The 15,312-nt window shown below is 32.8% G+C and overlaps 1 protein-coding gene across 5 annotated transcripts in view; it reads left to right on the forward strand.

Annotated features, from left to right (window-relative positions):
- LOC115877880 (cyclic GMP-AMP synthase-like) overlaps nucleotides 1-15,312 on the forward strand; it is a 139,906-nt gene that overhangs the window by 69,812 nt on the left and 54,782 nt on the right. For 3 of the 5 annotated variants that reach the window (XM_030894230.1, XM_030894233.1, XM_030894231.1), the window contains exons 2-3: nucleotides 1,559-1,714; nucleotides 7,880-8,029. In XM_030894230.1, the coding sequence (XP_030750090.1) occupies nucleotides 1,583-1,714; nucleotides 7,880-8,029 (282 nt within the window). In that variant the 5' untranslated portion in view covers nucleotides 1,559-1,582. Of the gene's footprint in view, nucleotides 1-1,227; nucleotides 1,246-1,558; nucleotides 1,715-7,879; nucleotides 8,030-15,312 lie in introns of those variants that run through there. The other 2 variants (XM_030894232.1, XM_030894234.1) reach the window with 2 other exon arrangements.

The raw sequence follows: 15,312 nt of genomic DNA on the forward strand, positions 1-15,312 counted from the left end.
CATATAAATGGGCTAGTAATATTTTCATTTTGCTAAAAACGATAATATTACTAGCCTGTACATCTTGTACCTTTGTTGCTTTAAAAACAATCTAAACTGTCAATAGTCCATGGGTATATTGATAAATGAGGTCTGAATTATCAGAAAATGCATTTTATACGAAAACTTGAACGGATAGGTAAAAGTGGTACATCGTAATACAATTTGATTGTATCAAAAATTAAATTGTGCATCTGATTCTCCTAAAATATATAGGGCGTTCCATTTAAATTAAACAAGTTATTGCCGTTTAAAGCTAGAAATAATTTAAAATACATTTTTAGACACTTTGTATGAGGTAGTATTATTTTTATTATTACAACCCAATAACTGATCAATAAATAGACTTCAATAAATATTTAGTATTAAAAACTTTGATACCTTTGGTGAAATAACGCCTTAAAATTTTGACTGCAATTTCACAAAATTGAAAATATTTCAAAAACGGTAAGGTTTAAGTGTGATAAACTTTAATCAAATTTACCTTTATTTTAATCGTAGAAACTAAAAATGTAATAATATACAGGGTGTTCTATTTAAAAAAATACAACTTTGATATTTTTTATTTATTTCGGACACTCTGTATTTTGTAAAAATATTTTTAAATTGTAGCTCTAATAGTCCTGCAACGAACCCAAAACTTACAATTTGTAAAAATCTAATCGTTTAGCTACAATACTCCGTGTCGTATATGGTGAACAACCCTGTATATTTTCGGCGTTGAAATTGATCGTGATGTTTGAAAAAAAATAGCATATTCTATTCGGAGCAGGTTAGTCTTTCGGGAAAACGCTTGGACACGCATAATTTATTGTTTTTTTAAATAATATTATGACATTTTTTAAAAAATCATACAGGGTGTTCCAAAAAGTTGGATAATTGATTAACCACGATTCTGTTTAAACTGCTTGACGTAAAAAGCTTATTTCTGGCTAACGGATTTTTCGAAAATCAAATTCCAACGAGATGAAACTACCCCTCATATTACCAAGTTATATAATAATATCGCCATATTGTTTTTTCTCATGCTGACATAAATGTGAGAAAATTTTATCCAGTTTGTATGTTAATGGAAATTCTTGCTTTGCTTTATCATCACCATTACAAATGATTAATTCGACGCGAACGAAGTCGCGGGTACACGCTAGTTAATAAATAAAATTCTGTTTGGTATCAGTATTGGCTGATTAATAGTAGAGGCAAGTTGTAGGTATACATATTTAATATTTGTTTACTAATGTTTATTTCACATATTGCATAAAATTACTGATAAAATAACGCAAAGATTGAAATAAAACAAATTATTTGATAAACGCGTATTTATTTATTCAGAAAATCCAAACTCTTATATATCATCATTAGTAATCAATTTTATGATATTTTTTGAACTTTTGAATAAATATTTAAATTTTAATTTTAAACAATGGTAAAAGTCATAATAAAGCAATATAGAAAGTTACAAAAATATTTCAATAATTCTACTAATAAGATTTGTAAAATAATATTGTTATTTTTTTAGCGGCTTTTTATACGTTGACTCAAAATGGACCCGGAGAATTTGGAAGAACACAGAAAAAAATATAAACCATTGGAGAATGTTCTACAGACTATCAACTCCAAGTATATCGCATTGTCGGAGCAGGCTGTTAAAAAGAATAACAACATTCTTCAACAGGTATGTATTATTAAATAGTTTATGTCTTATACACGTAGAATCTATGTATGTAGAACAAACAGGTTTATCTGATATCTCTGTTTTACCACAGCTTAAGTAAAAACCAGCTCGGACAGTGTAGCGTGCCGCTTTGATCTTTTTACGCTCGGATTTGCGATTCGAAAGAGGGGGAACACTGGAGCGGCGAGCGCTCTCGCCAAAACCAATAGCCGCCTAAGCGCCAGTCAGCCCAGAGATGTATTCAAAAAAAAAATTTACACGTGACGTAAAAAATTATTCGACTGGTGCTAGAACATAATTTAGATACACGTGTTTTAAATTGTTGACTTTAAATAAATATGCATTCTCAAAGAAAAACATTTAAAAAACAAATTAATTAATTTATTTCTAGAAATAACAGCAAAATGAAATAGGTACATTGATTACTTATAGTTATTTACGAATGTTTCTAAATTAGGAGCTTTCGGTTTTTGTTTGCTACATTTAAGTTCTTATTAATATTCTTTAAGGTATAATAAATTCTAACTTATGCGTATAAATTTAACAAAAAATACATTATAGGAAAATTTTGATTGATGGTTGAATTTAATTGTCTGAAATAATTTAACGAATGTACATAATATATTTTCATTTAAGGAAAGTTCTTCAAAATTGTTCTGAAAAATTTTATAAAAAAAACTTTTTTAAAAACAAGTTTTTATTTAAATACACTAAAAAGAATAAAATAAACTTTTTCTTTAGAACTTTTATTATGAACTTATAACGTCATTACACAATTTTAATATTATATAAAAGCTTGTCGCGAGATTTGAGTGTACATTTGCACTCATAAAAATCTGGTACGACAACTTTATCTTGTAATTCCTGGTCTAGTGGTCTATCATAACAGAAACTTTGAGAATGAGACAGGGTAGACACAGGTTTTAGTTAATTTACTTGTTTATCGATGTAGAGAAATCTCGCGACAAGCTTTTATATATCTAATATTAAAATTGTGTAATGACGTTCTAAGTTTATAATAAAAGTTTTAAAGAAAAAGAGTTTATTTTATTCTTTTTAGTGTATTTAAATAAAAGCTTGTTTTTAAAAAAGGTTTTTTTATAAAATTTATCATCTACTTTTAGTTATGCTGGTTTCTCAGTGCCACACATTTAAACTCAATTTTTTTCTTAAATAACTTTCTATGGGCATCCTAATAATATGTATATCGATTTTCATTAAAAAAGGAGAACTTAAAAAAAACGACAGCTGTCAAATTTGACAGTTCAAATATGAGACAAATAAAATGAAAACCGACTATGGGGAAGGGGGCATCCAATATATCGATTTTTATCAAAATCGGACAAATTTGAAATTTTTTTGACAGCTGTCAAGTTTGACAGCTCAAAATTTTTTTCTTTCATTTTAGCCCATGGCCATCATCAATTTTTATCCAAATCGGACAACTTTGAAATTTTTTTGACAGCTCAAAATTTTTTTCTTTCATTTTCGCCCATGGCCGTCCTATATATCAATTTTTATCAAAATCGGACAACTTTGAAATTTTTTTGACAGCTGTCAAATTTGACAGCTCAACATTTTTTTCTTTCATTTTAGCCCATGGCCATCCTATATATCAATTTTTATGAAAATCGGTTGACTTTGAAATTTTGACATGTCTTTAAACTGTCATTTTTTCAAGATGGCCGTCCATATATTTTTTTCATATGTATATACCCACAATATACCTATACAGGTTGTTAAATTGTTCATTACTCGCGGCAAGAGTTTTATGGTTGAAATAACCTCGGCCCGCTCGTCGATAGACGACGCGACGGGACGAGTCGGCAGAAAAATCAATAATGCATACGTTCTCAATAGGCAGTGTTGCCATTCTGTTTCCCTATAAGTAACTGTCGAGTTAACAACCTGTATATATATATATATATATATATATATATATATATATATATATATATATATATATATATATATATATATATATATATATATATATATATATATATATATATATATATATATATATATTTTCAGCCCGATCCATTCATAAATAGAATTTTAAAAAATCAAAAACCTCAAAAATGCCGCCATTTTGACAGCTGTCAAAAATTCGGGTCATGCCTTGCAAAAAAATGTATTATCATCGGGACTGAACCTACATGCCAAATTTCAATCTCCTACAATAAAAGAAAGTGGTTTTAATTTAGCTTACAAGATTTGCCCCGAACAAACATACATACATACATAGATAGTTACATACAAAGCAAGTTAAATAAAAGCTTATAAAACTAGCCTCCAATGAGGAAACTAAATAAAAAAATGGTCACTTGGCATTAGCAAGCCTCCAAATAAGTAGTCTTCATCGTTTTGAAAAGCTCTAAAGTGTGAATATACTTTTGAATTGAACATTAATTTTGAATTGAATTGAAAATTAAACAGACTATATTTTGAATTATTTCCATAACTATTTGTGCAACCAGCAGCCGCACATCCCGGAAAACCTTTTCCCATTCCATCAATAAAAATAAAATTGAACTAAAAGCACAAATACCTATGGATAAATATAAGAAAAAAAATCGAATTAAAATCTTCCGTAATACGGCCCTACGCGCCACCGGTGGAGGCTATGCATCGACTGAATGAGGCTGACTGTCGGTCGCTTAATTCATTTAGCGCATCGTCGGAGTAGGGCGTTTTAAATTCGAGCGTGGGAAAAATTGGCGAGTGTCCAAGCTATATTATTCTGTAAGCTGTGGTTTTACATACAAGGTGGCACATTGTTTTGAAAAAGTACACTGCTATTTTCAGCGATATTTTCACTGAAATTGAAAACTATATTCGATACCAATTAAACTTTTAATTACATAATCGAGGGCGCGATTTTTAAATTCATTGTTGCCAACCATGAACAAAATCGGCGCCGAGCTGACTAACTGAAAAATAAATTTCCCGCTAGGGATGCAGGTGGTAGCTAGACGTAAAAAATGTCAAGTTATTATTAGTTTGACATTGACATTTTAGTTTTGTATTACGAGTTTATGGTTTAAATGAGTTGTGTTGATCCTTTAAGCTTAATTTTTTTTACTAGCACACCTTGCACTTTTTTAGTGCGAAGTGTACAAGATAGCTGAATAGCCGTAAAAAACTCATCGCAACTTGTTAGAATAGTTTGAATGGCCCTTTATGTCCCTTAAGTGCTGTTAAGGAGGTGAGTTTTTAATGTATTTATTTATTTATCGTATGGCTCGTACACATGGAATAAAAACAATACAATGTATATAAATATAAAACAAAACATCAGAAAAGTACAAATACAACAATATAAGGACGAACAGAATGTAAAAAAGTATAACAAAGTGAACCAAACCAAACCAAACCAAACAAACCTGCTGGTTTCGATCTACCACGTCGTGTCTGGAAAACCGTTAAGAGGATACGTTCAAACCACGGAATATGTAGAGATTCGCTTCATAAATGGAAAAAGATCGCTGATCCATTGTGCAGCTGCGGCAGGGGGAACCAGACCATCCGCCACATAGTGCAGGATTGCGAGATGACGGCTTATCGCACTGGTATAGTAAATGACTTCCTTGATCTTCCTCAGACAGCAGTCGACTGGATTGATTCTATGAGTGTAAATATTTGATATACATACTTTTTTTTAATGTAAATAATAACTGTTAATATATTTATAATTAATTTATTTTTGTTTCCTAAAATATTTTGATTAAAAGAAAATAATCTAAAAAAAGTAGGAAAAAGTCTAAAGGTAAGTATGATCACCAGGTGTGACATGTTGCTATGACTATATATTTGACAGTAAATCTTTCATCAAATATTTAATACTTCCATTTAAAATTTCGACTTTTTTTACATTTTTTTCATCATGTCACGTCATTTGAAGAACCTCTCCTCTGCCCTCTACAGGAGTCGCTCTCTCAGCACCAAACTGGAACAAAGACTGACCGAAGACATCCAAGAACTGGAAGAAGACGACAAACCTATCGCCCCGGCGATCAGGTACAACGTTTGCCGCGACAAAACTTCCGCCGGTCACGAAAAATACCAGTTCCCCAAATCGCAAGAATCCGAAGAGCAGAGGAAGATGGAAACGCAACAGATGCAAATGAACAATCCGGATCAAATCAACGTCGATAATATTATAAATAATTCCAAGCACTTAATACCGACGAGTAACTACAGGCAGTTTGAGGCTTCTTCGACGTACAAGAATTTGGTTTTGCCTTTGAAGTCGTCAAAACTGGCAGATCCATTTCCGACGCCCGTGAAAATGATGCGCAGTCACACGGTTTCTGATCAAGAAAAGGCGGAGCAAATGTTGGCGGAACGTAGAATTCCTAGGAACATCACCAGGAAGAAGTATTAGGTCTTTGTGAATGTTTTTTTGCGTTATACAAAATTGTTTTATATGTATTAAAAGTATTGGTTATTTGGAAATTTAGTTTTATTAGCTTTAAACATTGGAATATTTGCAAAATAAAAAAAAACACTAGTTCAAATCACTAGTCACCACAATACACAAAAACACTTTACTTTGGCTACTTACCCTAACCATGTTAGCATCATCAGCATATCATAATTCAAACTTAGTTTTTCATCAGTATTTGGTAGTAAATCTGTCATCAATATTTAATGCTTACTCATAAAATTTCGACATTTCTTTTATCATATCGCGTTATTTGAAGAACCTCTCCTCTGCCCTCTACAGGAGTCGCTCTCTCAGCACCAAACTGGAACAAAAACTCACCGAAGACACCCAAGAACTGGAAGAAGACGACAAGCCTATCGCCCCCGCGATCAGATACAACGTTTGCCGCGACAAAACTTCCGCCGGCCGCGAAAAGTACCAGTTCCCGAAATCGCAAGAATCCGAAGAGCAGAAGAAGATGGAAGCGCAGCAGATGCAGTTGGCCACTCAGGATCAAGTCAACGTCGAGAATATTATAGATAATTCCAAGCACTTGATACCGACGAGTAATTACAGGCAGTTTAAGGCTTCTTCGACGTACAAGAATTTGGTTTTGCCTTTGAAGTCGTCAAAACTGGCAGATGACGCCCGTGAAAATGATGCGCAGTCACACGGTTTCTGATCAGGAGAAGGCGGAGCAAATGTTGGCGGAACGTAGAATTCCTAGGAACATCACCAGGAAGAAGTATTAAGTCTTTGTGAAGGTTTTGTGAGATATACAAAATTGTTTTATATGTATTAAAGGTACTGATTATTTGGAAATTTAGTTTTATTAGCTTTAAGCATTGGAATACTTGCAAAATAAAACACTAGTTTACCACAATACTACAAAATTTTTATACTGTGAACGGTGAACACGCGTTATGCTAGCCATGATCATCAAAACAAATTAGGCAAAGAAAATAAGGTCCTCTTACTCTGGGTACCAGCCCACCAAAGGATACAAGATCATATTGAAAAAGGAAACGATCTAAGTAGAAAAAGAGCAAGCATTCTACTAACTGAACCAGAACCGTTCTGTTTCGCGTAACTTGGAATGGGAATCATCCAACAGTCTAAGACACTCGAAGAAACTTCGCAGAACTTTGGACCGAGAAAAATCGAAGATTTTTCTTGATTTAAGTAATTCTAAATCGAAGATTTTTCTTGATTTAAGTAAGAACAATCTTCGGATTGTCACGGGTCTCCTCAACGAACATCTCAGTAGATTGAAGCTAAGAAACAACAACGAACGCAGATTATGTAGAGAAAAATGGGGAAACATCAGAACACCTCATAACTGAGTGCGCCGAGACGACAACCATTCGTGCCATGAACTTTAGTCGATAGATATTGGAGCTGGATAATTAAAATTAACTTAAACCTCTGTATTAATTAAACCTCTGTAAAACCGTGTCAAATACGGGCTGTATGATGAGTTATAACTCAAAAAAGAAGGACACAATAGATCTATAAGGTCTCGGTATTAAGTTTTTCCCTCCTATACAATTTACAATCCTCCTATACAATCAGAAGATGATTAAAGCTTAGTTTTTCATCAGTACAAATCTATCATCAATATATTTTTAATACTGACATATAAAATTTCGACATTTCGTTTATCTTGTCGCATCATTTAAAGAACCTCTCTATACAGATATTATTATTATCTAGTTAATGTAGCATTTGTTTTTCAGGTTTTGACTAGTTTGACTAATAAGATGAAGGAATGCGACGATCGTTTTAAGTTTATGTATCAAAATTCTTATTTTGGTGGCAGCTTTTACGATAAGCTCAAAATATCAGATCCTAACGAGTACGATATAGATTTGATCTTCAAGATACCTGTAAGTTGATATTCTATTTGTGTGCCTTTTAAATTTTTGACTATGATATAAACTTATGAACAATAAATTTTAGAAAAAAATTTTAAGAACAAGCTTTTATTTAAATACACTAAAAAGAAAAAAATAAACTTTTTTTTTAAAACTTTTATTATGAACTTATAACGTCATTACACAATTTTATATTATATAAAAGCTTGTCGCAAGATTTGAGTGTACAGTTACACTTACCTTTATCTTGTAATTCCTGGTCTAGTGGTCTATCATAACACAAACTTTGAAAATGAGACAGGGTAGACACAGGTTTTAGTTAATTTACTTGTTTATCGATGTAGAGAAATCTCGCGACAAGCTTTTATATAATACTAGCGGGTACCAGCGACTTCGTTCGCGTCGAATTAATCATTTGTAATGGTGATGATAAAGCAAAGCAAGAATTTCCATTAACATACAAACTGGATAAAATTTTCTCACATTTATGTCAGCATGAGTAAAAACAATATGGCAATATTATTATATAACTTGGTAATATTTGAGGGGTAGTTTTATCTCGTTGGAATTTGACTTTCGAAAAATCCGTTTGCCAAAAATAAGCTTTTTACGTCAAGCAGTTTAAGCAGAATCGTGGTTAAGAAATTACCCAAATTTTTGGAAGACCCTGTAATTTTTTTTTAAAACAAATTAAAAAAAAATATATAAAAAAAATAATATGAATATAATATATATGAATATAAATAAAATATTTAAATTCAAAATATATAAAAAAAAACAAATAAATTATGCTTGTCCAAGCGTTTTCCCGAAAGACTAACCGTTTTTTAAATAACAAATACTGTAATATTTGAGGGGCGTTTTCACCCTCTTGGAATTTGAGATTTGAGAAACCCCTCCTTATCGAACCTCTACACCCCACAGTCAATCCGTTTGCCAAAAATCAGCTTTAAACATCAAGCAGTTTAAACAGAATCGTGATTACTCAATGGTCATATTTTATGAAACACCCTGTATAAATTTATAAAAAAATCTTAAAATATGTAAAACAACAAAATAAAATATACGTGTTTAAGAGTTTTTCCGAAAAACTTACCGGTTTTTAAATAAAAAATATTTTAGTATTTGAGGGGTAGGTTCACCCCCTTAGAATTCGAGTTTCGAAAAATCCCTTCTTATCGAACCTTTACACCGTCCCTAAAGTCAATCTGTTTTCCAAAAATCAGCTTTTTACGTCAAGCGCTTTAAGCAGGATCGTGATTAATCAATGACCAGATTTTTCGAAACACCCTGTATACATTTTTAAAAAATCTTAAAATATGTAAAAAAATAAAATAAAATATACGTGTTTAAGCGTTTTTTCGGAAACTGGACCGTTTTTTAAATAAAAAATATTGTAATATTTGCGGGGTGGTTTCACCCTCTTGGAACTGGAATTTCGAAAAATCCCTTCTTATCGAACCTGTACACCCTAGAATCAACCTGTATGCCAAAATTGAGTTTCTTACGGTGAGTGGTTTGAGCAGGATCGTGATTAATCAGTATGTCAGTCACTTAAGGATTTTATATATTAGTATTGATAAAATTGTGTAATGACGTTATAAGTTCATAATAAAAGTTTTAAAGAAAAAGTATATTTTTTTCTTTTTAGTATATTTAAATAAACGCTTGTTCTTAAAATTTTTTTTTTCTAAAATTTATTTTCTACTTTTTAGTTATGCTGGTTTCTTCTTACTGGTAATTTTTTTCTTAAATAGCTTCCTATGGGCATTCTAATAATATGTATATCGATTTTCATTAAAAAGGAGAGCTTAAAAAAACGACAGCTGTCAAATTTGACAGTTCAAATGTGAGACAAGTAAAATGAAAACCGGCTATGGGGTAGGGGGCATCCAATATATCGATTTTTATCAAAATCGGATGACTTTGAAATTTTGACATGTCATTAAACTGTCATTTTTTCAAGATGGCCGCCCATATTTTTTTTTTCATATGTATATACCCACAATATACCTATATATATAATTTCAGCCCGATCCATTCATACATAGAATTTTAAAAAATCAAAAACCTCAAAAATGCCGCCATTTTGATAGCTGTCAAAAATTCGGTTCATGCCTTGCAAAAAAATGTATTATCATCGGGACTGAACCTACATGCCAAATTTCAATTTCCTACAATAAAAGGAAATGGTTCTAATTTAGCTTACAAGATTTGCCCCGAACAAACATACATACATAGATAGTTACATACCTACAAAGCAAGTTAAATAAAAGCTTATAAAAATACAAATCTATAAAAAAAATCAAATAAAGCGGTTTTAAAATGGATGACATAATATAGCGTCTATCTTTATTGTACTTTTTACATAGATATATATTTTTTTAAATTCCTGGGAAAAAATTATGATAAAAAAAAAAAAGAAATGTTTTACCAGATAGTGTCGGATTCCTACCGACTAAAAAACCCCCTTCACCAGCAGGCCTCACCATCTGCAACGGAATCCGCTCACGCATTGCTTCATTACAGTGGCGTTCTTAGACATTATGTCTCACGTTCAGAAGTTTTTGTCATTATAATATATTTCATAAGTCCCACTGCATTTTGCCATTCTTTTTCACTTCCTACCAGACATTTTACCACTTCTGCCACACAAAACTTATTTCCCGTCCTATTATAGAACTCCTCCCTTTGTGTCTGCCATCTACAACAATTGAAAAGAGTGTGTTCGGCGTCGTCTTCAGCTTGACAGTAATCGCAGTCCGAAGTGTCGATTTTCTTTCTAATGGCAGATATTTTTTAAAATAGCCGTGTCCAGATAATATCTGGGTGATATAGTAATCGACTTCACCATATGGTCGCGTTATCCATTTATGCAGATTGGGAATGAGTGTAAATGTCCACCTTCCATGCTTTCCGCCCGTCCATTTTTCCTGCCATTTTTCCATGAGTTGCGCTCTGGCTTCGTTTTTTATCGAACCATTGTAGACCTCATACCTCTCTTGTATCAGGAGATCAATCGGTGGAATTCCGGCAATGACACCAACGCCCTCCCCTGATATAGTTCGGTAGGCGCTGCAAACCCTAATGCACAAAGACCTCTGTAATCGCCTTAGTTTCACCAGCCTATTCTGACATTTAGTAGCTGTATGCCATGCCGGCGCTGCATACAATATTTGTGAGTGTATAACACTTGCTAAAATGCGCCTTCTAGACGCTCTGGGACCTCTTATTTTCGGCATTAAATTTGACAATGCAGCTACGGTTTTCTCCGCTTTAACTACTAACCTACTTATGTGTTCTCCAAAAGTCAGCTTTGTGTCTAGCCACACACCCAAATATTTTATTGCTTTGGAGGGTGCAATATCTATTCCTAAAACGTTGAAGAAAATTGGGGCAATTTTTCTTTTTGTTGTAAGTAGAACAGCTTCTGTCTTGTGTGGTGCTAACTGAAGATCATGTTCTTTCATCCATCTTACTACTCTCGCTATGCCAGCATTTCCCAAATTTATCAGGATCTCTTCATTTTCACCTACAATGACCATAGCAATATCGTCTGCGAAGCCAATCAAAGTTAAGCACCACCTTAAGTATATCCAGCTCCAACAAACCGTCATACAACACATTCCATAGGGTTGGCCCCAGGACGGATCCCTGTGGTACACAACCATAAATGTCAACTTTTTGTTTTTTCCCATCAGCTTGGCATTATCTTTCTTCCGTTAAGATAGGAAACAATCGTAGACCACAATACTTTGTCAATATTTCTCTTTTTAGATTTCTCAGTATCTTTTCCCAAGAAGCGCTGTTAAAAGCATTTTTAACGTCTAACGTAATTACGGCGCAAAATCTTCTATTTATATGAGAAAATGCTGCTGCATTCTTGGCTAATTGAATTACTTTTGTAATTGCGTCTGTGGTTTGCTTTCCTTTTTGAAAGCCATATTGTTTAGTTGAGAGACCACCTGTCCGTTTCAGCTCATTATTTAATCTCCCAAGTATGAGATGTTCATATAATTTACCTTCCACATCTAAAAGGCTTATTGGTCTATATGAGTTACCATTTCCATTTTTACTGAGAAGGACGAGTTTTGCCTGTTTCCATTCCTGCGGAAACTTAGTCAAGCGTACTAGGTTGTTGTAGACCTGCAGTACATACCCGCTTTTACGTTATTACGTGTTTAAGTACTTCTGGAGGAATATTTCCTGGTCCTGGTGTTTCTACCATTTTTTAATTTCTTATTTTTTTTTTTTTTTTTTTTTTTTTTTTATTTCTCAGTGTACTTCGTTTCGGTTACGTATTGCCGCTAATTAGGAATACAGTAGGTCATTATAAGATTTTTTAAAAAATAGTAGTGGTGACAATATTGAGTGGCGTTATTTAACATCTTTAGTGGACCTTCAACTTACTGAAGGACTACACGCTGGTAATAAATTAAAAAAGACATATAAAGTGGACCAGAGAAAAAATGAAGGTCAAAGTGGCTGCTCAAACCATGAGCAAAAGTGTAGCAGATGCTTTGACTTATTTAAACATGGACCTCAAACACCCAGATTTTCTAAATTCACAGGCTACCTCAGAATTTATAATAAACGTCAATGATGTTTTTGACATCTTCAATTCGAGACATAAATTTACTAAATACAAATACAAAGCGGCAATTTTCTCAGGAAACGAAGACTTGATCTTTAGTCGTTTGGAATCAATAAAAGTCTATATCTTGGGTTTAACATATGGGGGAAAATCTGTCTTAATGTCAGGACGAAAAACTGGCTTCCTTGGCTTCTTAATAAACATTGAATCCGTTACCCAATTATACCATATATATTTGAAATCAATGACCCCATTACAATTTTTGTCGACTTATAAACTTTCGCAGGATCATTTGGAGATTTTTTGGAGTGCAATTAGGAGTAGGGGCGGACATAATAATAACCCTACCGCAAAACAATTCGAAAATTCGTATAAAAGGTTATTAGTTCATGTTGAGGTTAAGGGGGCAGATACTGGGAATGCAGTAGCTTTAGATATGACACAAGTTTTGCATTGCGGTTCACAAATAAAACTTGTTAATGATGACGAAGACGTTACAACTTTAAATAGTGACGAAGAGCTAGAGTTAGACTTCTTGAATTCCGATGCCTGGCACTTAACTACTTATAGTGTAGATAATAAATTATATATCCGGTTTTGTAGGAAAAACAATATATTCTAAATTAAAATGCACTAAATGTGCAGCTTTGTTAAAACAACAAGAATCGTTTCTTTATTGCCAAAAAAAAGAAAAACAGTAATTGTTGTAGCATCTAAATTTCTAACTGAAATTTGCCAGATTGCTGAAAAAACACTAAGGCAATGCCAAGACAAATTAAATATATTTGAAAAAACAGCAAGAAAGCGGATCTTGTTTAATTAATAATTGCCTTCGTGTTTTGCCAGCAAATATTTATAATTCTTCAGGGGATCATCTAGATGATAGAAGACTTAATATGCAAACCATTTATAGATTTCATCAAACTGATTGTGAAAAAATTTTTTACTGTAAGAATTTATCATGAGACGGTAAAGAAACATGCTGTGAATGTATCACATAGAGTTAGGAGTATACTCACTAAAACCATACTATTTAAAAAATCAATAAGTACTTAATGTAACAAGTCAAATTTCCTCACTACGACCTCTGTGTGCTGGCTCATGAATTATCGCAAATAACTATTATTTTTGCATCAGATGTTTTTAGTTGTATCCTTTGCTTTAGTTATTGAAATTTATAATTATCAGATAAAATTTCATTAGTTATATCGTTTATTTTTGATGTGGAACGCAGTGTGCATTTCGTTCATTTAATTGTGGGAATTTCTGAGTTAAGTTCGTTCATTGACCGGATATGGAATATGGCTGTGGAAAATATTCTAGAATATCGTTTTATTTATGCCTTTTGTGAGTTGGACTAGTCGAGATATATAGTTCTCTATCTATATCCTGGAGGAGATTTCCGGTTGAAGTATGATTTTGTGAAGAAAATCCAATCCTTACGTGAAACTTCTTATTAGCACTGCCCGACTGAAGAATATCGTCGTGAAGAACTGGCTGCCGTTTCGTGAAGCAGTTTCCCTGTTTGTGATTAGCAGGTCTACATATATTACATTTTGTTTCATTGTTACCTATATTTGCATACACCGTTTCCAGCTGAAGAAGGCTGTTCGATATTCCTGGACTATAAACAGCAAAATTTAATCCCCCAAAATGATAAGCCTGGTCATTAGAAGGACGCCTTTAAATTCTTTAACATATTCTTTGTAGTATTGTTATTCCAAATATTAATAATAAAAAAAAAAAAAAAAAAAAAATATAAATTAGTTAAATGCTGACACTTTTGAACATTCCTTCTTTAAGCATTTTTAACAAAGTTCCACCTATTTCTCTCTCATCTTGGCGTGTGGTCATAACTATAAAACTATTATTTCTTTATTTCATGTTAATTTTTTTATTTTTTATTTACCTAGAAATATAATTCTTGGTTCATTCTTCACCAAATATTTATTGAATTCTCATTTAACTTGATGTATATTTTTTCCTTGATGCCCAAAAATGAGAATTTCATAAGCCAGTAAGTGCCTTTTATAAATAATACCATTATTAGGACTTTCATGGTAAATTCTTTAAAGTTAAAATGGTCTGCTAGCTGGTTCCTTCTGTTCCGCTGGTTTGGAGCTAGGTTATAATGTTATAAATTCATCTTAGAACAAACTTCACTTCTTTTTGTGTACAAACATAACTCCAACAGATTGTAGGCTTCCTTTCATTCAGTGCCGATATCTGCCAAACCTAACATGATTTGATTGTGGTGAGAATAAACTTTCATATGATTGAATATGATTGATAGATGTTGACTTGTTGCATCCAGTCTTCATGACCCACTTTAATCCCCTAATTCTACAGCTGTCGATGCTTTTACAATAAGTTGGCAAATTCTTCTCATTTCTACTGGTTTAATTTTAAGAACAATTCAGAAAATTATAGTAGACCAGGCACGGGGTATAATTGTTGTTCCGTGGTGGCCATCGCAGCCATGGTTTCCTTTATTTCTTAAACATAAAATAGGAAACCATATTTTGTTTAAGCCACGGCCTAATTTGCTTCTTTGTCCTTTCAGTGGGAAGCAACACCCGATGTCAGGCAACCTTTCCCTGGTAGCCGCAGTATTATGCGGCAAGCCTTCCGAATAAAGAATATTCCAGAGAAAGCTATTTCCACCATGCTCAATTCTATTTCAGAAAATACTTTAACGCAG

Source organism: Sitophilus oryzae, unplaced genomic scaffold (assembly GCF_002938485.1).
Source record: "Sitophilus oryzae breed Bouriz unplaced genomic scaffold, Soryzae_2.0 scaffold_1499_pilon_pilon, whole genome shotgun sequence".
In the NCBI taxonomy this organism is placed as follows: Eukaryota; Metazoa; Arthropoda; class Insecta; order Coleoptera; family Curculionidae; genus Sitophilus; species Sitophilus oryzae.